The sequence below is a fragment of the Pyrgilauda ruficollis genome, unplaced genomic scaffold (genome assembly GCF_017590135.1).
Source record: "Pyrgilauda ruficollis isolate IOZ18807 unplaced genomic scaffold, ASM1759013v1 scaffold14, whole genome shotgun sequence".
Lineage (NCBI taxonomy): Eukaryota > Metazoa > Chordata > Aves > Passeriformes > Passeridae > Pyrgilauda > Pyrgilauda ruficollis.
In genome coordinates, this window is record NW_024512543.1 from 9788459 (window position 1) to 9813994 (window position 25536).

The 25536-nt window shown below is 45.6% G+C and overlaps 2 protein-coding genes across 7 annotated transcripts in view; one reads left to right on the plus strand and one right to left on the minus strand.

The window, feature by feature from the left end:
* Nucleotides 1-20: 20 nt before the first annotated feature.
* Nucleotides 21-9425, minus strand: ACP2 (acid phosphatase 2, lysosomal). The gene is made up of 11 exons (XM_041459711.1): nt 9196-9425; nt 9021-9116; nt 8858-8944; nt 6312-6464; nt 5878-5976; nt 5634-5723; nt 3264-3396; nt 3100-3188; nt 2381-2487; nt 1985-2160; nt 21-1902 (listed from the first exon to the last, which is right to left on the minus strand). Exons 1-11 carry the CDS (start codon nt 9289-9291, stop codon nt 1766-1768), a joined length of 1263 nt encoding a protein of 420 aa, XP_041315645.1. The 5' UTR covers nt 9292-9425; the 3' UTR covers nt 21-1765.
* Nucleotides 9422-25536, plus strand: part of NR1H3 (nuclear receptor subfamily 1 group H member 3) — a 30833-nt gene continuing 14718 nt past the window's right edge. Inside the window, exon 1 of one of the 6 annotated variants that reach the window (XM_041459714.1) lies at nt 9422-9537. The gene's annotated coding sequence lies outside the window, so the exon portion shown is untranslated. Of the gene's footprint in view, nt 9538-10538; nt 10904-11098; nt 11359-11503; nt 11525-23085; nt 23109-25536 lie in introns of those variants that run through there. The other 5 variants (XM_041459713.1, XM_041459712.1, XM_041459715.1 and 2 more) reach the window with 5 other exon arrangements.

Genomic DNA, 25536 nt, shown 5'->3' on the forward strand with positions numbered 1-25536 from the left:
GAGAAGAAGAGTATAGTTCAGTGCGAAATTGATTTTAATAATGAAATGTATTGGAACAAGTACAGAAAGTCATTCACAGTCAAAATGACTAAATCATCATAAAAACTTTTCTGTGTATGTGCAAAATTTGGTGCCTTTAAAAATAACAGGTCCTCTTAAATGCACTTTCTATTACCTCTTTCTTGTGCCTGTTCTCACAGGCAGTAGCTTTTTCTTTATGACTGTTCTGCTGTGTAGGAGACCTAATCTGTATCTTCAGAGGACAAAAAGGTGAGGAAGATGCTGAGAACAGCAAGCTGCTTCTGCTAATTTAGGGTTCCCATGCTGGCAGATGCTGATTACCGTGTGGAGAAAAGTCCCCATGGTACTCCTTAGGGGGAACAAAAGGAAATGTTTGTAACCTAAGAACTGGCTTCTGCATCCAAGAGGGGAAGGGAACTGCCCCAGAAAGGGAAGTAAAAGTAGGAAGTGAATGTGCAGTATCACCACGTGAAGAGCCTGTGCTTCTGGTGCCTGCTGCAGTCTCTCATTTTCTGCCAAAAACTACAAGGCAGGTAGTGAGCACTTGGTGTGAAGGCCTGTGCAGCAGCTGCAATATGCAGAGAGGCCAGGCCGGAGAAAGAATCACACTTTGGGCAAAATGCCCAAGTGTGTCAAATAAAGGAATCCACACTCACCTGCCAACTCTGATCCTTAATGTTTGTTGTCCATCCAGTAGGGAAGATAGGAAGAAAAACTATAGAACTTTGCATTTAATCTAGTCTTAGGTGAATAGCTCTGCTACATCTCCTAATTACAGCATAAGAACATTCTGCTAGTAAAGCATATTCCTTGGGTTGAAATCTGGATTACCTAGAGTACTGGATACTCCCTTTAACAGGTCCTTGAAGTTCAGATGTGGGAAGTAAAATTTAAACTTGGGATCTTTAGACAGAAACCAAGTTTCTTATCTAGAGGGACTTTCCTTTCTAGAGCCAACATTGCATAAGAAATGGAGTGTGAGTTTCTTCGGTCACAGGAATTGCTCTCTCTCATGAGAGAGTTTTTTTTGGGTTTACTCTGATTCTACTCTGAGCGAAATCCTAGGATTGACTGAAAACTAAGTTTTCAGGCTTGTCCTGATTTCAGTACAGTCCTCTCTTGACCCACAGTGTGAAGAGAGGAAAAAAAGCCAGTTGCCAGCAGCAACTACTTGACAGCAACCTCAAGAAACACTTTACATGTCTCCCATCATCTGCAGCAGTTCCCTCTGCATGGACAGTAGATGACTCTTGGTGCATTGTTGGTGAGGTGCACCCCCAGCTCAAGTCCAGCCTTTCTACCATCAGCAGCCCTATGGTGTGAGGGAAAAGCACTCAAAGCAGGTTGACCCTGAAGAGAAATGCAGCTGGATGTGGCAGCTGCTGCAGGCCCAAGCTTCTCTGCCACAGTCATGGTGAGTGGTAACGTTTACAGTCACTTTAAAGGAGGAAAATTGAAACTGGCCATGTTGGGAATCGCAGACTGAGTAAGCTGTATGAGGACCAGGGCACCACACAGTATATTGGCTTCAAAATTAAGGTGGCATTTCCTTAGAGTAGCTCAGTTCTTTTTCTCGGTTATTTCTAAAGGACGTCACCTTTAGAAAGTATCCAGAAATCAAGTGCAGTTCTGTTCTGGGAAGTAAAGGCCAAAATTGAAGAATGCTGAGTAACTGAAGGTGCCCAATCATCCTTAGGGGCAACACAGCTCCTTCCTACTGCCTGGGAAGGAGTTGAAGCAACTGTCAGGCTTGCTCTTCTCCTTCATTGGAAACGTGCCGGTACCCAGGGGGCTGAGACTGTATGCGAAAGAGTACAGTCAAGAGGAGAATAATAAGGAGAAGGAGAATGGATCCACACACAGCCAAACCCACAAAGAGTTCTGTAAGGGAGAAAATAAATGGTCAGCATGGTATCATTCAGACTTTCCCCTTCTGCCACACTCTGGTCAAATCTGGGCTCACCTGTGTCATGCATGCTGCTTGACACCTTGCATTCTTGCTCCCAGTCCTGGGGAACAACAGGATCTGTGAGTTCTAAGAATCTCTGCAATGGGCATTTAGGCTGACAGCCAGGGATTGTCAGTGGGAAGGGTTCCTTCCCACTCTCATTCCGGTAAAACATCTCCACAGAGAAGTTACTGAAAACGAAACAGAGCAAGGTGTTTTTTTTTTTCCTCTAGTTGAAGTCATCCCTTCCCAAAAACTAAGTGTGCACACCCTTTCCTTTATTATAGTGATAAGTTTTCCTCATGAGTCTTCCACTAGGAGCCAGGATTGCATGCCCCAGGAGTGGAGCCTAGCCTAGGTATCTAACCCTCGAGGTGAAATCACAGCAGATGTCTTTACTGCAGCCCTCACCCATCATCCTCTTGGTACAGTTCAAATAAATGACATGAGGCGTATGGTGCTTGGATCTTGTTGTAGACATCTAGAGCCATCTGCAGTGCCACAAGTGTGGTGTCATGCTGAGAAAGAGGGAAAAAAACCAAATCAGTCACCCTTAGGGATGTGGCACCGCAGCTCAGACTACACCAGTAATGGACAAGGCAGTGCTGAGGGGATGTCACCTTTGTAACTTCCATCTGGAAAATGGGAGAGGAACTGTACTGCTAGAACAGTGGTCTGTGATGGTGCCAGAGAAGGGGAGGAAGTGAAACACCCAGATATATACTGCACTGTTTTTCTGAGAATTAATCTCTAGAGAGCAATTTGGAAGAAATGCTTGACTTTCCAGGCAGTAGGCTGCTGGAAAGGGGAGACAACTGTATCCACACTTCTGAAACATCATATTTGAGTAACATCAACCCATCTAGCAAATAAATAGTGGCTCTCCAAAGTCTGCCAGTCTTGTTCATGAGCCTAAGCTAACAGGAGTAAGGACACATTGAGAATTTTCCTCAGGGATCCCACAAGAACAATGCCAGATACTGCATCTCCCACCCAGTCAGAGGCAAAGATGCATGTCCTGATCACTGCACGGGCTGTAGGGAAGCTAGAAGGGGTTAAAACTATCACCAAGCCCCAATCCCCTGTAAGCAGAAGGAGATGGCTAAAAGCCGGTTCCAGCTCTAACTTACTGCTGAATAGGCAAGTAGTTTTAAGTTCTGATGGGCAGAAGCATTTGCTGCTTTGGTTAGATTTTTCCTTATGTGATCCAGCAGGACCCCTGAGGAAAGAGAACAGCTGGTAAGAGGCAAAAGCTAGACAGAGCAGCACAAGGCTCCCTCCCAGGTGCACTCACCGCCTTGCAGACGAGCTTTTTCTATCTGATTGTGGATCCCAAATAGAAATTCAAAACCAAAGTCTTTTAGTTCCTTCAAATGAGCCATGACTTCTGGAGTCACCCATCCAGGCAAATCCATTTTGTGTGCTTGCTAGAAAGAGAAACAGAATATTTGTGTGCAGGTAGCACAGGTCGCAGATTAAACAGAGAAGGGGAGGGTGTCTGGAGACCTGCCCATACTGCTGCTGCTTTTCTACACTATTTTAAATATGCAATATGCCCCTTTCCTATTTGTGCTTCTGACCTCACACTGCTATGCTGCATACAAAGAATATATGTGTGTTTTGATGTTGTTCCAAAAAATAGTAATGAGAATAAAGACTGCAACCTAGGAGCTACATTTCTGTGAAAGCACAGCTGGAGTGCAAGGTTATGTTGTAATTGATACAGTAATCTTACGGCATTAACTTTATATGTGGCTAATTCTGCCCTGCAGATGGCATGCAGTCAAAGAAAAAAACCAGATAAGCGAGTGAACTCAAGAGTTTCTGGTGTACCTGCACCTGTTTCCCTGGAGGCTCTGAGGGCCACTGAAAGACACTAGACAAAGTTAGCAAGTGCTCTGTGGACAGAACAGTGGGATGCACCACTGACAAAGCCGTGTATTCAAACCCAGGAGCCCAAGAACTGGAAACCAAGAGAAGAACTTGCTTTGCAGCCAACCCATTATATGAAAGGATTAGTTATAATGGCAGACAAACAGCAGTTGTGGTTTCCCAGCATTACTGAGAACAATTTTCTTTGCCACATCCCATTAGACTTCCAGAAGTTGAGGCTGAATATCCTTAAGGGCCCATTCTGTCTGAGTGGTTCAGAGAAATTCCATCAGCAGCTTAGGTATTTAGTTAGTTCTTCATTAATTTACAAAGAGAATAGCCGGTAAGTTCAGCTATTTCTTGGACTTTTTTATTGTCTCCATTCACACAACAGAATGACTCTACTGGCTCAGGTGAGAAAAACAATCCTCTTCAGGGCACTTTTTGTATGACTTACTAAAAAGGAGGAAGACCAAAGAAGCTGAAGAGACCAATCAGCATGAGGGTACAGTTCTGAGTGAGAAACACTCTTTCCTTAACAACATTCTGGTTTTGCTTTGGGACTGTGGGCTGTTCTCCAAGTTCTTGGGGATTATAGTGGTTGTCAACTCGCCTTCCAGGCCCAATCTGCAGACTCATTAAGTGACTCTTGAAAATGAAGAAGATCTGAAGTTCTTGAACTCTCTGACCAAAGGATATTTTTTTACCAATAGAAGTTGATTCACTGTGATTGTTACAAGACAGGAATTGAGGTTTGTGATACAAAGGGCAGATTCACATAGTACAATGCAGCTCTGGACTGGAATATTCTCAGTTTGTAGCAACCCAGGCTGCTACTTTACATAGAAAAGTGCAATTCCCTGCTGATTTATCTTTTACACCCCTAAAATAGTGCACACCACTGTACACCACTGCCAGCAAGCGAAGCAGTCTTGCACACTCACAGAATTAGTGTGACACAGTGTCAAAATGCTTTGGTTTTCTGTGTCCATAATTCAATAATTCGCTAGTTTGACATGACAGACCGTACTGTACAGTTATATACTGAGAAACCTGTGTGTAACAACTTTAAGTATCCTGGATATGTGACCTTTAGTTTAGCATTACCACAGCATAGCTAACCCAATTTTTGTTTAAGTCTTCATGAGATGCCCTTTTAACAGAAATCAACTCAAATACTGAGTTTGGTGCCCCCATCCCAAATGGTAAAGGGTAACATCTGTCTCTAGAGTCTTTCTCTGACAAAGGAAAATATGTCAAAAACAGATGTGAGTGAACCCCACTTAACTTAGGATAGCATTATTTTCTTTTAAATAGGACATTAAAATAAGCACAGAAAGAAATATGATTGATTTGAAGAACCAGATGTAGCACCAGGAATAGTCTTAATTAAGGTCCCAACTTAAATAATAAATTTAATGTTTCTTCAGTTTGCAGAGATCTCATTTCTACCGAATTGGACTTAGGCTTGTCAACAGACAATCTAAAGATTTCAGATTGCAGTCATTTTCTAGTGACTTTCAAGAGATACATATAATGCAGGTGGGACTTTTTCTGATTCTGACATGATATATATCTGAGCTACAGAGTGGGAGGTTATAGGGTGCAAAAATAGGTAATTCTTGGCACATGCCTCTAGTGAGTGGGAACTGTTATTACTGTGAAATTAGAACATTACTTCTAATTGTAGGGTGAAAAGTTGTTTCATGGGATTTTGTAAAATAATTTCCACCAAACTCACTGAATCCTAGAGACCAGATTCCAGTGAGTGTAAGATGATGGCCAGACTTACTTCACAGAACAGCGTGTCATACACACTCCATACACTCTCGAGAGAGATATCCCGGATCCCAGTCTCCTTTGCCACCATCTGCAGGAATTGCTGTAGGTTGGAGAAAAGAGAAAGGTCTTCAATTTTCTAAGCTCATACTGTATTATGTGCATTGGTATCCCTTCCCTTTTCTCAGAACTTTGATTATACAGAGGTGATAACTACAAGCCTAGAACCACCTTACCTCATGTAAACAATCACTTACCCAATTCTCTTTGGTCTTATTTATGTATTCTGCTGAGTGCCGTGTTTCAGTCTGTAGCTGTTCATACCGTGGACAAGGGGTCAAAGGGAACTTCAGTAGCTGGGCAGAGACAAGAGCAGCCAGGTCACCAAGAATGCTGGAGTACAGAATTTGCAGTAAACGTGCACAACTGTAATGGAACCCTGACTGCATCTACAAACAGCCTCAAGTACTGCCTGCTGACATACTCCTGATCATGTGTGGTCTGCTCAGGTGTTGCACCTGACATGCTGACTGAACCCAGCCCCTGAATTCTCTCATCTTTTTCTGAAAATACGAAAACCTCTGCAAGATAGGTCCCAGAAATTCAAGACACTCTGAATCAAGACTATAGCAAACACTTTTGGACACTACACTACTTGAGTGGTCAATACATGTCTTTGAGATGAACTTACCCTTTCGTCAGACTCAGGGACTGTGTGCACAGGGATAGGCTGCCAGGAGATGTTAGGGTTGAACATCTCTTGTCCTCCTGGGGGATAGAGGCCTGCCAGATTGGCCTCTGCACTCATCAGTGTCCGATCACAGTCTGTGCTGCGGATGAAGATCTGCCAGGACAGGGACAGTGCACTGTTACTAACGCTCTGCAAGTGGTGATGCTCAGGCACAGATGATGCACTCGCCCAGGAACACTGCCAAGTGCCCTGCAGCTGCTCACGGACAGCAGGGGAATAGGAGTCAAAGGGACAGAGCCTGCTGATCTTGGCCTGGACAAAACTGTAAGGACACACACAAAGACAATCTGCTGTCTAATACTGGAGCTGTCTGGTCTGGATCAATGGGATACCCAGGCGCAGTGTGCAGAGGTTAGAGACAGAAAGGAGTCTGAGTCTGAGGAAGGGTCAGGGAAGAGGAAGACAAAGATGCAGGAAACTATGGGTACAGATAGGAAATGTGCTATATTTGCACAGCAGGACTGAGGCAAACTCCTGCATTCTGCTGTCAGTTCTAGGAATGACTGACTGTGCTCAGGAAGAGAAATGGCTTCTTCAAGCCTCAGTTTTTCCATCTGAGAAACAAAGACAAGAGTGATCTGACTAACAGAAGAGTAAACAAAAATAGGGAGGGCTGGGGTTTTATTTGATCATTGTGGGCTCTTGGGATTAATGGGCCAAGACTTGACCATTCTAGAGCTCAGAAGAGAGAGTTCTGAGCCAGAAAAAAGGAGAAATGAGAAAAATACAGCAATGTTCAGAAGGTAAAAATGGCAAAACTTTAGTATTCTTGTATCTGTGTAAGGAAAACAGTTAAGGGGAAACTAGAGAAACCAGTGATAAAACAAGAGGACCAACAGGAAATCATAAAAGAATGTCCCAGGAAACAGCATGTGTGATCTGAAACAAGAACAAAAAGCCTGAAGAATGAAATGTAAAGACTATGATTTTTTAAGTGTTAGGACAGAAACATAAAATATATATACTCTGTATAATCTCTCTCATGTGAAGTGTACCTCAGAAACTTTACATTCACAAGAAAAAACCCAACTGGTCTTTTCTCTGACATCAATGTCTGCCCACTTTTACCTCTTAACAGTGGCTTGAAAAAACTGACCCTGTACTCATTAGACAGGTTTGCTTTTATCCTTGGTAAGCTCTGAAGAAATGAGATATTTTAAAAGATAAGGACGTAATTCTAGAAGTATCATAAAAACCCCAAGCAATTAAGCCCTGAGTGTACATGCTTTCTTCAGCACCTTTTGCCAGGCTCCAGCTTGTCGCTGAGTCAGGTGACAGACGGTCATATGGTGTCACCCAGAGGCAACACTTCTTACAAGGGAGGTTGCTCAACTTGAGCAAGGGTTCAGGCTTGGTTAGCAGAACAGCTTTTGTTTGCACATTTTGGTTTGTTTTTCTTTCTCAAGCCAGAGAAGGAAAAGAGTTCCAACTTGCAGAAGCTGTATAAGAGTGAAGTATGTTTGGAAAAGAAATACTGAGGATAGTTAAAGGATCTGTGTTTGAGCCAATGCTGGAAGTTTTGTTGATGAAGTAAATGTCAAGGAAGGGATGTAATCTGAACTGTGACAAGCTGGGTTCTTACTGGGAAGCCCTAGAAGGGGAGAAACAAGGAAAAGTGTATGGGATTTTTAGTATGCCCCATCTGTTCAATCAGCTTAATTGAGCTCAGATAAAATAACTGAAGTGGTGCAGAGTCTTTAGTAGGAGAAGGGGTCTTGGCTGCCTGCTGTCCATCTGAACCAGCCTCTCATCTGGACACCTGTTCAGTTGATTCAGTACCAGCTGATTATTAGCAGAGGTACTTGGGAGGATTTTTGATTTCCTTACTTTTTTTTTAATATTTTATAATTTTGTCTGTGCTTAGTACATGGCTCCACAAGGGTTCTGTGACTTCTTCCAAAAGAAACCTACCAGTTTCTCAAGAACTATTATAAAATGTGAGGACATCCTAATGAGAGAGAGGGGAATTAATGGCTTTGGGCAACTGTCAATACTTTACAGTTGAAAGGAAATGAGAGGGTCATTGCTGGTCAGTAACTACTACTAATATCTACAGGCTCTGGTAAGATTGTACCTCAAGTGCACTGGGGAGGGCAGGGCCAACACGGGCTGCATTCTTGTGAGCTATTGTAACAGGAAAAAAAAATCTCATAAGCTCGAGTAAGAAACAAATACCAGCTACAACAAGCATTGCTGTTTAGCTCCCTAGATTTCAGAGTGAGTGGCTCGAACAGTCTCATAACTCTGGCTGGATTTGCCTTCACACCCTGCGGCCAGACTCAGCACAGAGCCTGCCTTGGGCCCTTCTTCTTCTTCTTCTTCTTGCAGTGGGAACGGGCTAAGGAACGAAAGTACCTGGAGACGAGTCCCGGCGCCGGCGTTTCCCTTCCCAAAGGAGCCACCCGCAGCCCTAGCCCGCGCGGCGGCCCGGGCCCACCGTGGGGCGGCCGAGAGCGCCGCTCCCCGAGCCGGAGGCTGGCACTGACCTCCTGCCGCCGGTACGTGTCGCTGAGGAAGTCGCGGTAGCGCCGCCGCAGGGCCTGGCCCAGCTCCCACTGCTGCCGCATCCCCACCTGCAACGGCACCGGGCGTCACCGGCGGTCCGGACCCCGGCCCGGCCCCCGCCGCCCGCCCCGCCTCGCACCGCACCTGCGTGAGCTGCCCGAATCCCTGGGGCCAGGCGCTCTCCTGGTACGGGTCCCGCGGGAAGGCCTTGATGGGCGAGCGGTCTCCGTGCCGGTACACCTGCGGGCGGCATCGCGTCACGACGGCCCTGCCCGGCCGGCCCGGCTCGGCTCCCCCCGCGTCCCCCCGTCCCCCTCACCAGCGTCACGAAGCGGAGGCTGCGGGCCCGGGCGGGCAGCGGCTGCAGGCACAGCGCCAGGAGCAGCAGGACGGCACCGCCCCGCCCGCCCGCCATGGCGCTCGCACACCGCCCGGAACCGAGCGCCGCCGGCCGCCGGCCTGCGCGGACGGCGTTTCGCAGCGCACAGCCCCGGCCGCGCTCCCGGCGCTGCGCCCGCCCCCGAGGAGGAGGATCCCGGCGGCGGGACAGCCCCGCTCAGCCCCCCGAGCAGCCGCGTCGGGCCCGCCGCGCTGGAGGCGCTGAGCTCCGCTGTCAGCCCTGCGGAGGCTTCGCCCCGGGCTGCAGCCGCGGAAGCGCTCGGTAGGAGCGGCGGGAATGAGGGCGCAGCGCTGTCACCCCCGCCGCAGCTTCGCTCTAGGACACGAGGTTTCACAGTGTTCTGGCGCTGTGCTCCTGGGTAAACTCGTGGGCAGAAGTAGGGAAGGCGGCCTGGCACGCGCTGCCCGGCAGCTGGGAGTCGCTCATCGTCGCATCCCTCGGGTCAGCCTGAGCATGCCCGTGTGGAATGGAAAGCTGCAGAGAGTCTGCGCGGCGTTGCCGGGTTTTGCCCAGTTTTGCTTGTTCTTTACGAAACTTGGTCGAATTAGACGAGTGTGAGACGAAACGCGGCTTCTGTTGCCGCCTGTGCATCCGCTGGATCGCTGGCCGAGGATCTCGTAGGTGCCGTGTAGAGGGAAAAATCATAGGCAGTTAAATGACTTTAGTGCTACTTCGTGTTTGTCTCCACGCAGAAGTGCATAGAGGGAGGTGAATGAGGTTCTCAGCTATCTCTTTTTTAAGAAAAGAAGGAAACATGACTCTCGCGTTTGCAAAGAAGTCTTGGAGTCATGAAGCACAGCCGCTCATAACCCAGCTCTACCTGTTTATTTGCTTAAAACCTTCCGTAGTTTGCAGGGTTAGAAAGGTGTGTATAACGGCTCAATAAGGGTGCCAAATTGTGGAGCAGGGGGGTTATTTCAGGGCAGGGTTGGTGCAATACACGAGGCTCAGCTGGACGGAAAAACGTGTTCAATTTGCTCATGCTCGAATGCTTAGTGAATTTAAATTGAATTCTGTTTCCTATCTCTAGGACAGCACGAAGACGCGTTCTTTTTTTTTTTTTTTTTTTTTTTTTTTTTTTTACCTGTTTACCGATACCGCACCACTGAGGAAGTTCTTGGCGAGTGCTGGAAGAACAAGGTTCTCTGCGGAGGGAGAACGCGGTCTGTTCCTGCGGCACCTGCTTTGGGATTGTGCTATTGTTGCTGCTGGTTTGGTTCCGCTGCTGCGGGCTGAGCTGAGGATGGGCAGGCGGCGAGGCCGGCGGGCGCGGCGCGGGAGGGTCTTCGGGGCCCCCGTGCGGTCTCATCGCCGGGAATCACCCGCGCCCGGAGCCTTCGGGACCCGCGGGGGCGGAGCGGGGCGGGCGGCGCCTGCACGTGATCCGAGCCCGCGTGACATCACGGCAGCTCCGCCGCGGCGCCGGGAAGAACGCCGGCAAGAGTGCCTGGAGCAGCGCCGGGCCGGGCCGGGCCGCCCCTCCCGCCTTCGGCTCGGGCACCTGTGCTACGGGGGGCGGCGGCCGGGCATCGCCGGGAGCCGCGGCCCGCGCCGGTAACTTTTCACGCCGCTCTGGGGGCGGTGGCGTCTCCTTCTCGCCGCCCGCGGGGCCGTGACTCACGGCGGGGTACGTGGACGCGCTGTCCCGCCCCGCGGCCTGCGCCTGCCCGAGCGCCGCAGCGTTCCCTGCGACCCGGAGCCGGCGGCGCAGCGCCGCCCGCCCGCGTCGTGCTGCCGGCCAGGCCGGACCGGGCGGCTCTGGAAGGTGCTGGAAGGAAGAGGGACGGCGGTGGCCGGTCCCGCTGAGGCACCGGTGGCCTGGCTGGGTGCGGGCCGGGCTGGCGGAGTCACCCGAGAGGGGCCCGGCGGACGGGAGGGAAGGGGTCCCTGTGTCGGCCTGGGTCCGGAGCCCAGCGCCGGCCGTAATGCGCGGTGTCTGCCCGCCGGCACTGAGCGGTCGCGCTGTCGGAGAGTCCCTTTGCTAAGGGGGTCGGAGGCGTCTGGGGAGCGGTGTCAGTTTCTCGTGGCTGTTGTCGGGCATCTGAAGAGCCCGGGTTTCTGTCCGCTGTCTCCGGACGTGCTGTGAGGAGATGTTTACTTGCTTTGTGGTGACTTGTTAGCTTTCCTCTCTGCTCAGCTTGAAGTTCTCTGTGTCATTCACCTGTTGCATCTTGTCAACCCAGGTCGCGAGTTTTCTAGGACAGAAACTTGTCTGTTCGGCTGTTAGTTTGCATGGTGCTGTTGAAAGGTAACTTCACTTACACTGATGGTTACTCTTCACTGTGCTCTTTCACTGCCGCTTATGTTGCTGAAGTCCACAGACCTGTCAAGACAGGATTTCGTTATGGGCTGGAACCAAACCTTGGATCACCAGTGAAAGACAAATACTCTGTCTCCTGAAAATTCCTTCCCTTCTTTTCATTTTCCTAAAGGGACAGCTGGGCTCTTCCCTGTAAGGCTTTTTTGAGGGAGTCTCCAACACTGAGTCACGTTTCTGACTAACAATTTGGATCACTGTGTGTCAGACAGTTTCTGGCTATGACTGCGGGTTATGTTTGTCTGTAGGGAAGAGTCCTCTCGGATCTGCTTCATGTTCCAAGGTACATGAAGTTGATCTGCTGTTCCTGGGTGTCAGAGAGAAGGCTATGCCTGAGGACAGACAAAAGAAAACAGAAAACCTGGTTTTTATTTCCTTTACTGAGTGGTGGGCTTTTTTTTTTTTTTTTTAATTGAGTCTGAATCAAGACATAACCCCCTTGCTGAAATAGCAAAACATTCCTTTTATTTTAATTATGGAAACAAAAACTGTTTGAAAACTTCAGCCAGTTGTTACTGAGCTCTACCCTTCTATGATTAGGGTTGTGGAAAGAGGACATTGGATGTGGTACACATTGTGCCAGGACCAGGTGGAGATTGTCCTTGGTACACTTCTTTGTCATTGCACCTGTGGCATATTCACCAGAAGATACTGCTGCTGCAAGGCTTGTGAGGGCAGACAGGCTGTGTGGCTTCCTGGTGTGACCCCTTTTTGAAATCCAGCACTTGCAGTGATACTTCTTTCTCATACATGAATATGCCCATGCATTCTTTTTCATACAGGAAGGCCAGCTTTTGCAGGAGAAAAAACAGGGTGAAAATATTTAACAACTTTCTCCCAGACCCCCAAAATAAAAGGTGGAGAAAATAAACCTAAACCAGCCTGAGGGAGGATAGAAAATGGGTCATTGTAGAGCTGCATGGGAGTTCTGTAGCTGCCAGAGAAAACTTGCAGCTACTCCTGTTGTGAAGGGATGCAGGGAGAAGTACCACAGCAGGGACTATGTGTATATAAATTGCCTAATCTGAAAAAATAGGGACAGGAAACTTTATCACAGAATTATTGTGTCCTGGCAGTGTGCCTGGGGTTGCTCTCGCTTGCTGTTTCCAGTTACTGCTGCTGCAGCTCCCTGTGCCTTGTCAGCACGTTTTCCTTACCAGCTGGCTGTGCAGGGAGGCAGGGAAGGCTACGCAGGACAGGCGTGCGGCCCTACAAATACAGAGCAGGAGTTTGCTGCCTTGTCCCTGTCTTACACCTGCAGGAAGAGTCGTGTTTCCAGTGTGGTAAAGTGTATTTGATTGCTGTGACTTTCTTTTCCTTTCTCTCGGGTTAGTCCTCTCAACCTGGCATGCTTGTTCTGAGGCAAACAGAAGGAATTTTGCTGTTGTTGAATGTTAGATCAAGTGGTGATGGTCTCACATCTTAGAAGTATGTCTCTTGTATTTAGATCTGGCCTGTGTTTGTATGGCTGCCAAGACTGACAGTTTTCAAAATTTCAGGTTTTGAATTTAAAAATCTTTAACTGTTGCTGTTTTTCAGAAGTTGTGATTCCATCTGTCTAAGGAAGAGTATAGAATATAATGTGCTTTGTCTTGGGTGCATTGAAGGATGATCCTGCTTTCTGCTCTGGAAGCAGCTGCTGTGAAAGTCTCATTGTTGCAGATGTGTGGGTCTTTGCATGTTGAATAAGGGAAGCTTATCAGATTGTTTGTCACTCTCCCTCTTTTCCCTCCCCCACCAAGTAATGAGATTCACACACCTGACAGCCTTGGAGAAAAGTCAGTCTTCCAGAACTGTCATAGGTGTTCCTGCCCATTGCTGTGGGTGTTGAACCTACTTGATTTTTTAGGTCCATTCGAAACCATTTTATGATTCTATACAAAGATACCTTGTTTCATTGGGGGAGAATGTTCTGCTGATCTTCTGTAGGATGTATTAACTTGTTTTCCTTACAGCATAATAACTCAGGAAGGCAGAGTCACATTCTCTTGGCTGTGGAAACTGTCTCGGTGTGAAGGAACTTCATCTTAGGAGGGAATTCAGGGGAGTGCTTCCTTCTGATAGGTACAGGTCTGCATTAAGGCTTATAGACAGGTTGAACTTGGTCATTAGATCATACTTCTGCCAGTATACAAGTACTGTGTTTGACTTAGCATTTTCATTGTAGTTACTTCAGGTTTGAGAGATGTGTTTAATATTGTTTAAATAAAAACAGGCTGTCCATGTTCAGTCGGACTTTAAAAATATATTACTTAGAAATGGTACAATGGCTTCTTTTAGCATTCCTGTGTCAGTTTTGCTCTGTGACTTCCTGTGACCAAATACTTTTTTTTTTCCATATTTGGAACATAAAAAAATTTCTTTCTGTGTTCCCACTGAAAGGGAGACATCCCTAAAGCTAGTGTAACTTGTACTTTTATATCTGGAGATCTCAAAACCAGATTTCCTGTAAAGCAAAAATACTTGCTTTATGGAGTGTCAAAAAGAAAATGTTAAGGTGATTTACATTTTGGTGTAATATTATAAATCACTTTGAAGTATGCACTGTCAAACTCTTAACAATCTTATTTGGGGAGGACAAAGGTTAACTAAGGTAGTGCACAGAGGAGAGCAGAGCTTTGCAGATTTTCCCAGTAGGGTTTAAGGAAGGGGGAAAAAAAAAGTTTATTTAGTGGGAAGTTGGTGAAGAAGTGAAGAGAAAATGTTAGAGAATGAGAAATCTAATTCTTGTTTTGAGCAGACCGAAACTAGTGCCTATAAGGATTAGGTAGGAGAACTATCTTGTGGGATGTGAGAATTGAAGCAATTTAAAAGCCATGTTGCAGAGTCAGGTGTTAGGTGAGTATCAGACTGATTGCTAAAGCACATGACTGACAAGAGAGTAGGTGTCTCCTGGCATATAAGGCTTTCTAGTTTGTGTTAAGAATTAAAAAATATTGTCACATATGCTCACAAAATTTCTTGAAACCAATAGGGTATGGAAGTCCTATCCTCTCTCCCTCCAGGGAGCAAGGCAGTGTTGGCCCACTGGTTCTCCTGCAGCTATGAGGCAAACAAGGTCAATTGGTTTAAATCAAGGCTTCCCACTTGCTGGTAGAAATCATTATTAAAGTTAGTGATTTAAATAATTCATTTAAAGTTTGTTTTGCATTTGGTAATTTCTTAAAAAGGCAGCTTTAGTCTAATCAGTTAGGCTCATCTCTTACTGCTTCTTGCCAAACAGGATGATACAGTGTATCTGCATACATCTATTTATGCTATTATATCACAGTAAATGTTTACATTACAAAACGGCCAGTTGTAATTACTGGGTGAATTTCTTTCCTCATGACTTGTACAAAACTGCATTTGAATAAAAAGGTCAAATGAAATATGCACTTTTTTATACTTATACTATAATCACACAAATCATGCACTGGATATGTAAGAGAAAATACGCTTGCTGGAGTGTGCTGTTAAATAACTGATTCTGTCAGGGTAGTCTTACCTGTATTTAGCAGAATGAAGTGGTTAGTTTTGGTAATTGTCTCTTTCCAGATCTTAGAATGAGCATAACTCATCGTTCCTTGTCTTGTTTTCATTTGGAGATTCTAAGAGAGAGGTGCCTTCCACCCATTTTATACTGCCTGCACCAACTTTGAGTGAACTGAACTAATTTAATAAGTGAATTGAAGAAACTAATCTCTCTGCCTTTTAAAGAAATAATTATTTTGTACTGGCTCTGTGGACTTCATGACTTTCTCGAGTTTAGGAGTTAGACTTTTTAAACATTCTTCAGTAGCCATGTCCTGCTTGAATAGAGCCTGCGTGTGTTTGTTTAAATGGTTGTTTTAGATTTCATCATAAATTGCCATTGACTTAGAAAATAAATTAACAAGTGTGATCATGAAAACTGTGTGTAAAACCAATTCAAAGGAAAATGTTTGGAGTTTAAGTAGTCTCATCTAGAGCTCTTATGAAATGAGGACAAACAGGTAGGCTTCTGTAATAGCTCTGCAGTATGTCTTGGTTGCCACGGACATACACGCAGAAATGTGCCAGCCCTCAAAGGACTCCACATGCCTTGCCAGAGATTTTTGCTGGAGGATTTCACAGAGATGCACACGTAGTGGCTTTTTGCACGTCTGCCAGCAGAAGCTCACATGCAGCTTTGTGTGGGCACATGAACTTGCACTGGAACAGCTTTTGGGACTTGCTGTGGTGGTGCATGCCTTGACATGCAGGCACGCATGCACACTCGGAGTCCTGTGGGCAGCCCTCAGCAGCATGCATTGGCTTGCATGAAAAGTGCCACCAAGGCAGGGCAGCTCAGCTCAGCCAGCTGCAAGCTCCAAGAGTAGATGGTGAAGCTGTCACCTGGCCCTCAAACAACAACTTTGTGATTCCAGTCTTCTGATTGACTGCTTCCCACCTTTGGCCATTGTGTGCAGGAAAGGAATAATATGTTGATTTATGTGAAAGGGCTAGGAAGAAGTTCGAAAGATGGCTTTTGTGTTTGCAGCTGGTGAGATGGACATTCTCAGGCATCTGCATGTCTGGACAGGAAGCCAGGTATGGCTATGATATGATAGGTAAGGATATGATTTAAGGGCCATATAGCATGAGGACGGGCAAGGATTGCACTAATGCGCCTTTAAGGAAGGTGTCAGAACCCCTTCCTTAGCAAAGGAAGAGGGAACTTCTGTTGTGAGGGGTGTTCTAAAATGAAAAATAAAAATTTAAAATGTAAGATATAGAATAACTATAGATCATACAAGGTAGCCTCTGTTATCACTATGTGTCTGAAAAGCAGGGACATAACTTTATGGCCTGTATGGGACTGAAGAAAAATTTTTCCTTGGTCTGCAGAAAGCTCCCAAGCTGCTATTTGTTCTTGTAGAAATTTGGAGTGGAGGAAGGAGAAACCTTTGCCTGAAGAACATGTTAATTTTCTCCCTGTCGGTTGTACTTTGAGGGCATTTTTTAAAGAGCTGCTTTTAAGCAGCAGACTGGGGGTGAAGATTGAAGAAAAAAAACAAGAAGAGACTGCAGGCTTTTTTCTCCCTTCTTTCAGTGTCATCTTCCACTGCTACTCCCTGATACTTGCTCTGGGTGGTGCCTTTAGCAGTGTCCCAGAATCAGTGGGCCATCCACACCCTTCTTCCTTGACACAAGGATCAAAATAAGAAATGGAGCCATTTGTTGGCTTAGTCCCATCGCTTACTCCCACACGCTAGTACACGTGCTGCATTTTGCAGCCTTGATCTTGGATTTGCACTTATTTCTGAGAAGTCAGGGTTATTGGAGTGCTCTGATAGGATAACACATGCTGGCTTCCTGCAGACCCTGCTGGAGCATCAGTCTTTGCAGGATTGCTGGCTTCTCATTTGTCCTTGGGCCGTGTGTGGATGGCTCCCTTCTTGTGGCAGGGTTGTGCCAGAGTTGGGTGTAGACTGCACTCCTTGCAGCAGGATGCTTGTGACAAACTCAGGTGGTCTGATGGTTACGTTCTTTTGCATTTTTCTGTTAAAACCTTTGTGCAGACTTTCAGTCTGTTCTGAGTTGTTACTGGGGCAATAGGAAAGCATGGTCTCTTAGCACCTCTGGTCTCTCTATACCTTGATAGCACACTTTGTGCATGCATAAGGGTGAGGCCTCGTGGGCGCTTGGAGACAACCTTGAGGAGAGTTGGTGGCTCTGTTTTCCCATCTGGTGGGTGTGCCGGCAGCGCAGCCGTTTCACTGGCTGGGGTTTGAGCGGTGGATTCTGTCCGGCTCTGGACTGTTTTCGAGCTGAGTATTTGTGGTGATGTCAGGCAGTGTGAGAAGGGAACATGACTTGGCAGGACAAAGTCTGCAGAAAGTTCAGCTCCACATTTGGCCAAGGGCCTCGAAGGCAATGAGATTGACACACACATTCTGCTACACAGCCTGTCACACGCCCTCTCACATGCTCCCTTCCTGTCACACAGATCTCTTTATCTCATTTTCAGACCTTTAACCCTTCCCTCCTAGCTTCTGCTTGGTGGGTTTACAAAACTCAGAGAAGTCGTCCTTATTTTGTTGATACTGTACATTGTAAGAGTTCAGTTGCAATGACCCCCAAAGCAGAAATAGCCTATACAGGCCAGAATCCAGAAGAGTGGTCAAAAGCAGGGCAAGTTTACTTTGCAGCAGAGCTCTTAATAGTCCTTTATTCTGACCTGCCCCCCTCTGCCAGTCTTCACTGTGTTTCTTGGCAGCTCTTCTGATCTCCTTCATTGCTCTGCTGCAGTCTTCTGGCTGATCTGTGCTTGGATATGTACATCTGCAACCCTGCCTCTCTCCTCCTGCTCTTCTAAGAGCAGTATTAGCAAAACCCAACAAAATAGATCCCTGATGATCCTTGAGTGGGGAATAGACTACCAGTCAGGCTTACTCTGAAGCAGTTTAAAACTCTGTTACAGTATCCCTCTGATGTGTTCTTTGTATGGGTATTTCAGTAGTACTGTAATTTCTTCCTGACCTCTGTGCTACATCTAGGGATGATCCTTCTATGAATGGGAATCGGTGCTTTTCCCCTACTGCCCTGAAGGGAATCTTAATGAGTTTCCTGCGTGTTTTGCAATCCAGTACTGTATTTCTGGTTTGCCTGTGAGCGGTAGTATTTGTTTTGATTGATGCTTTTGGGTTGGATACAAAGTGTTTTATAGAGACATTATTAAGAGGTTGCTTCCCAGAAGCAATCTTGTATCAGTTATGGTGATGTGCAGTAGGCTGATGGAAGTACTCCTGGGGTGGGAGGAAAGGAGGAAGTCAGTAAAATGAACAAACAGTTTTACTGTAAGCAGCCTTCCCCTTCTGTTCTTTCCTCTTTTGCTTCTCTTCTTCGTGTCCTCTAATTTCATAGCTGGTAAAGGATGGAGAAGACCAGTTTGAAAGAGAATGTAGTCTGGCAAGGGATAGGAGTTGAGAGCATTTAAGTTCTCTTGTTTATCTTTTTGGCTTTGCCATGACATATGCTATGGCTTTATATGTCTTTTGTCATCTTGTCTTCCTGATAAAATGGTGCAGCTGCTTATTTTTTGCTTTTGTCTGTTAGTAGCTCAGTGCACTTAGTGGACTGTGCCATGTTCCTGCTCAGAGGAGTCAACAGCAGTTTGAGGTTCTGTGTTGAAGAGATGCACTGAGACAGCCTGGGGAGCTGAGGAGATTTCCATTGATAAAAAGTGCTTGGCTAGAATAGGCATGGATCATGAAATACTGTTCTCTTACTGCATAGTTGAGATGAAATAATTTTTTAAGGAAACAGTAAAACAACCCCAGTATGTTGTGGGATTATTTATCACTATCATTTTCTCTCTGCAGAAAAAAGGCCTGCAGTGCTCTTTTCTAGACATAATCTTATTGGTCCTCTTATTCCTTATGGACTAGGTTTAGTCCTTTTCCCTGGCATTTCCACTACCAGGATGTTATTTTGGGTATTTTCTTTTTCCTTAAAGTTCTGATCTCTTGCTTCAGATTGGAAATAACATTGAGGTGACTTCTCAAATCTGCTGTGAATTAGAGTCATGTTTCCCTGAAGCGGGGTTATAACTTCTGTGGGGACTAGGTCATGAAGGAGGACTATAGGATCCGTGGTAGAGTTTTTGTTCTATAATATGTGCTCCCAGAAAAGAACACAATAATTGAAGAGAGACCTTCTCTAATTCTCCCCACTCCCTTCCAACTTCTATGCAAGCCCCGTTCAAAAAAACCCAGCTTTTTGGACCTAGTTGGTTATTTTCATTGCTTCTGATCTTGGTGACGCTATTACTTCTTGTCTCTTAAACTCTGTTCTCTGGGAAGACAAAGGAAGCCCTGGGTTATAAAACTGTTGCTTCAAAGAATGCCTGACTGTTATGTTTTGCATAGCTATGTATAATTGTGCAGAACAAGATATTGATGGCTGAGTAAATATAGAGAAGGCATCCAGAAAGGAACTGAGTCTGTGGTCCTGTTTTTCTTGATGTCATGCAGTGGCATTTATAAAGAAACAGAGGTGGTAGGGTCAGATTGCATTTTTGGCCTTCAAGTAGGATGTGATGAGCTATTGCTGCATGAAGAGTGTGTAAGAGCTGGTCAGCCGCAGGATTAATGAGCTGCAGACACCTCAACTTTAGTTTTCCAAACTGAAGGGGGATTTTGTTAGCAGATTATTTTATAGTAGGAAGTTGGGGGTTTTTTTGTTGGTTTTTTTTTGTTGTTGTTTTTTTTTGTTTGTTTGTTTTGTTGATGATGTGTGTATCTGGTGTTGTGGTTAGAAATGTGAAGGAATTTCACTATTAGCCATTACAGGGACCCTAGAAAGAAAAACAGACATGTAAACCAAAACCATGTCTGCATAGATACATGTGCAAGGGGAAGAAAAAGGCTTACTGCTAGGATAGCTAAATTTGCTTGGAGAAATTGAGTGCTACTGGCAAAAGAATGTTGTTTCCAATTTAAAGTGAGTTTCCATAGGGAAAAATTGCTATTACAGTTGATGCTGACACATTCTGTGGACAAGGACCCAGGCTGGATTCCCTCCCTTTTGCTTCCCCCCCACAAGTGGCACAGAGCTGCCCTTTGCTTTGTGCTAGCAGGAGGGGGCAGCTGCTCTGAGTGTTTCATCCTCCTGGGAGGAGCACAGATGGAATTTTTCCAGTAGGAAGCCCCTATCAGAGACTCAGTTGTGCTTCCTGCCATCTGAAGGTCGGTGCTGATAGTGGTATTGAGCTGTCAGTGAGCTGGAGTCGTGGCCAGACACGGGATTATTGCAGTTCAGCTACAAACAGCAAGTTCTGCTCATGTTCATCCCTGTGAGTGCTGCAGAAGTTGGTGTCCCTCTGAAGTGACTCCGCTTTGTCCCCTGTCCATGCTGAGAAACTGGCTACACAGCTCATCTGGCCAGACAGAACTGAGGAGGGATGATTTGTCGTTTTACAGGATGGCTTGGAGGGGAGGATGGAGGGATGCTGCTGCTGTCACATCTTCCTTGCTGTAAGCCTGTGCATGCCCTGGTTTTGGCCATTCCTGAGGTGGCTATACTCTAGGTTAGCCAGAAGCTTGAAAGCTGAGGTGACAGTAGAAAGCCTAGAAGGGGTTAGAGATTTTTTTTTTATCCAGATGAGCGTTGTGTTGCTTTCCAGAGTTCAAAGGAACTTGTGTCAATGGCCTTTTAAAGGAATTTCGTGGCAGCAAGGTGGCTACATCACTCCTGATATGACTTGCTATTAATTTCCAGTTCATTAACCAGGGAAAAGTCTTCTCTTCTTACCATAATCCCTTCTTCCCTCTCCTTGTTTCTCTCCCCTCTCTCCCTTCCCTCTTCTCACTCTTCCCCTATCCACTTGTCTGCCTCTTTCTGTCTCCTGTTTTCAGAGGGAGTAATATTTCCTTGCAAACAGGAAGAGAGGCGGGAGCAGCCCTGTGTGCAGTGTGAATGAACTCTAATAACCTCATCTCCTTTCTGCTCCACTCAGTTGCAGAACCAAGGACATCTGGCAATTGGAAGAGAGGGAGGGAGGAAAAATAAAGGCACAGTCCATTTCATGATCTTACCCACCCTGAAAGTAGTCACATGTATGCTTTCTTTTCCCCTTGCTCCTTGTGTTGACATGGCTCTCTTTAATCAGACAGAAACCAAGAGTTGAAGGGAAAGGGCAAACCCAAAACCACAGCCTTTGCCAGGCAAGGTTTAATGAGAGGCAGGTGAGAGAGCAGGGAGCACCTGCTTCTGGATGAGGCCTTTGAGCAGGAAGGCTGACTTGCAAAACAGTTGCTGTTGGGGGTGGGCTTTGCAGAGCCTCTAGTTCCCTGGGTGGGACTGGAGTCAGCACATTCTGTCGTCATCTGATTTAAAATTTGGGAAGCCGTGTTTCCAAAATGAGGGAGTCCACAGGTTCTGCAGGAAAGAAACAAATATTGTACTCTGCAGATCGTGGACAAGGAGCAGGTTTTGGTTTTTTTTTGACTTTTTATGGAGCAAAGGAGAAGTACTTTGGGCTTATTCTGCCCTGTTTTATTGCATTGTGTTTAGTCATACAGCTGTGCCTTCAGATTCTAATTCACTTTGCTAACCCATTTGTTCACTTATTTCAGTCCTACATTCCTTCTTGCCTTATGTAGGGTGAAACTGGCTTGGAACTCCTGTTGCTACCATTGTTTGTTTATAATAGACACTTCACCCACAGAATAGCTAAGTCATATTAAGTTCAGATTCATAAATATCCATAGAGCTCTTTGTATTTTGGTTGTAATTATATGGTCTAATTCTAAAAGGAAAATTATGGAGACTTCCAGTCTCCCAGAGTTCAGCTTTAGGGTGTTTTTCTGTAATAGCCAGACTTTTCCCTTCTCAGTGTTCTTTTAGACATACTGTCTTTCAGAGTAATACCTTCCATGAAACCATAGTTACACCTTTCTTCTCTTCCCAGTACTCTTTCAACCAAGTGACATACATTTGTTTATTTTAATCTTTTCAGTTGTTAGTCACTTCTGCTGTTGTTCTCTGAGCTTTGTGGTGGTTTCCATGCCTTACCTGGGTAGGAGACAGTGTGCCTTGTGTTGAGACCAAACGAGACCCAGTGAGACCTGGATGCTGAAGTGAGCCCACTTCAAAGGGAGAGACAAATGCTTGGGCAAAGACCATGCCAGCAATCAGCAAAGTTATGGGTAATAAAGGAGTTGGTCAGTAGCAGGGGTAAAACCCAAAGTAAGGCAGGGGACAGGGGGTAAAGGAGTACCCAAATACCCAAAGTGAGGCAGGCTTTGGAACTGAGCTAGGGAGGGAGAGGTGGCAACTGAGACCCTTAATTTGAGGGCAAGAGACTGGAATCAGCTGCGCAGCTGGGAGTGACTTGTAGGGCTCTTCTGCATAATTGTCAATGGTGGCAACAACTTAAAAGGCTTACAAAGCAGAGCTACAATCTTGGACAGCTGCTCATGGTCAGCTGAAGATTAGCTGGACAGCAAATGAAAGCAATTGGGAGGCTGTAGCTTTTCTTTATCAGCTTGGGACTGACAGTGGCTTGCAAACTCTTTCAAGTTTGTGGTTGCCTTTATGCTTCTGGGAGATCAAAATGGATAATGTGATTTCAAACTCTGTCTCTGCAGTTCTCTTAGAGAGGGATTTACAGCAGGAGCACTGAACTTTTTTCCATTCTTTGTAGACATACTGTTCAAAATCATTCTTTACAGTATCCTGTTGCACTGCTTTTCACATTTTGCATTTTTGTGATTTGTCTCTCCCAATTGTCAATCTGAAGTTATTATTTTTCCATGTGAGCTTTTACAGTTTTCACATGTAATATTACTTCATTTTCAAAGCAACAGATGCATTTTCTGTCTTGAAAGGTACAAGGTGTCTTTTTCAACTTTTTCCTAATTGAAACGTGTCATATGTATACTTTTTCCTCACTCATAGACCTGCTATCTGTTTCAGCATTTTTTGAGAAATGTGACGATGCAGAGGAAAGGAAGAAGAATGAGCCAACATGAGCTGGGAATAATCTTTGTTTATCTGAAACAGCTACGAGGTAGTACCAAGATCCTATGGAAGATTGAAAATACTCTGGCTGCTACACCAGGCACAGTATAGGAAAAGCATTAGGTCACAAAATATGGTTACTCTGTATGAAAGGATTGGAGCAGTGGTGCCTCTCAAGGGGCTTAGTTCTCTGCTGATGCTGTAGAGTCCTGTGAAATCTCAGTCTAACTGGTGTTGTTTTCTTTTCTTGGCCATTTAGATCTGCAGCCAGCATTTGATAGCCAAGGCAGCATTATCACTGTGTGAGTTGTGCATTTAGGTTTCAGCAGAGGTCATTATGCACTGCTGTGGGCCCAGCTTTCAGAGGTAAATGCTAGCAGCCAGTGGGAATCTATACTGCATGTCAGAGAACACCTAGAAGCCAAAATGCCAAATTATATCCCTGCTTTAGTTACCTCTGAAAGATAGCCCTTCCTGTCAGATGTATTTGTTCACCAACAGCCTATTAAGGCCCATGCACAGAGGTGCCATCCTGTTGACACACAATGAGCACAGTCATGTTTAGCATATGTATGCAAACATGAGGTCTCTTTTGCTGATGCTGACACGCTGCAGAGTGCCTGCTTATGATTCATTACAGAACTGAAGCATAGCTATATATGTTTGCCTTGGCAGAAACTGTAGGATATTGTAATTTACAGGGCCAGGACTGAGATGAGTAAATCCTGTTTTGAAGGATCACAGAGACTTGAACAAACTTCATAAAAAGCTCCTTTTTCCTCTGAGCACCCATTATTTGGAGGTAAAGGGCTTGTTGTACTGTTCCTCTGATTGTTCATGTGTTACACAATATAGTTTCTTCAGGGATGTGCTTGCATCTGATCTGGTTCCTGATCCTTAAACTCCTCACAGAAAGTGCCAAACTAAGAACACTAGGAAGAGGACAGCACCCTTTAGCAGAAGGGTCACACTAACTGCATTTGACTCGTTTGGTTTCTATATATTCTGTGCTGCCCAATGGTGTCTCCTTTGCTTGTCCTCAGTGAATGTGGGGCAATGGTTTGGTATATTCTGTAGCTTAGTCTGTTGATGATGGGTCAGATCAAAGTCTTCCTGAAGAATGTGTAAGTGTTTCAGCTGGCTTAGAGGAGGACTCAGCTGAGGGAATGGAATGAGATTGTTTCTGACATTTAGCATGAGGTGCAAGACCCAGGGCTGCCATCTTTAGTCTCTTTGTTGTAAGAGACCATCAGTATCTGAGTCGTTCTGTTTTCTCAAAAAAAAGGAGAGATGGAAGAAATGGAGTAGGGCAAAGCTGATGGCGACACATTTCAGAAGTGTTTAGTGTTACATTTGAGACATGGGTGGCAAGGGCTAGCAGAAATTTGTTTCCCTCAGCCTTTCATCTCCACGTGTTTCTTCACTGGAGTTTATCTGTCCATCAGGTTACTCTCTTCAAGATGCTGCGTTTAGGAGAAGTGATTGCTTCATCTTTTGTCACATGGCCAGTCCTGGTTTCTGAAACTGAAGGAGTTGAGACAGACAGTGGGAGGCAGCACAGCTGACTGTGTCAAGAAGACAGTGTTCCCTCTTGCAGTTATGGCTTGCATCATCTTTTTGCATTTTTGGTTGAAGTGGTGGTACAGATTGGAAGGTGTGAATCTCCAATAACGTGATTATTAGTACAGAACTTGGCAAGATTTTTAGTCATGTAAAAACAATCCTCATGCATTTCTGTGAAAACTAAGCCTCAGGCCTCGTCATACAGCCTCTCACTTGTGTGCATGCAAGGAAAATGCTCAGTTGGTTTCTTTACCTAGCACCAGAGTGCTGCTGTTTGTGGTTAGGTCAGTTTCCCACAGCCTGCAAGTGCTATTATTGCACCTATAAAAGAAAAAAATGCTGTGTCTTAGGAGCAGAGAAGACAATTAACCTTTTCTATCTGGCCCATTCTGTTTTGGGAAGGTTGGAGGCTGGTGCATGAAGCAAGAACACATTGGGTAGGTCTACAGTGCAGAAAGTGGCTTCTCTGTTGCTGTGTCCTGGATGTGCACATGGGTTTATATTCCCTTCTCTCTTGGTAGCTTGCAGTCTCTCAGACACTCCCCTTTGGTCTCCAGATGTCCTGCTGACAGCAAGTTTCACTCTTGCAATGTCAGTCATTGTGCAGATCACACAGTTCTGAAATCCCATCAGACTGTACTCTTCTCTTGTTTTCTGGAATAAGTTTCAGTTGAGGCAGGGATGCACTAAGAATGGGTCACTGTACTGGAGGCCTGGGTCTGAGCACTGTTACTCAGTCCCTCAGATGGGTGATCAAACCCTTCCTTTGAAAAATTGCTGCAGTAGTGCTGCTGGTGATTCATTCTGCACAATAATTAATCTTTGAGTGAGTCTTTTGCGTGGTTTAAAGGAATGTGGAGATGCAGAGGCTTACTCTTAGCTTTCTTGTTTCATGCCCAAACATGTCCAGAGAC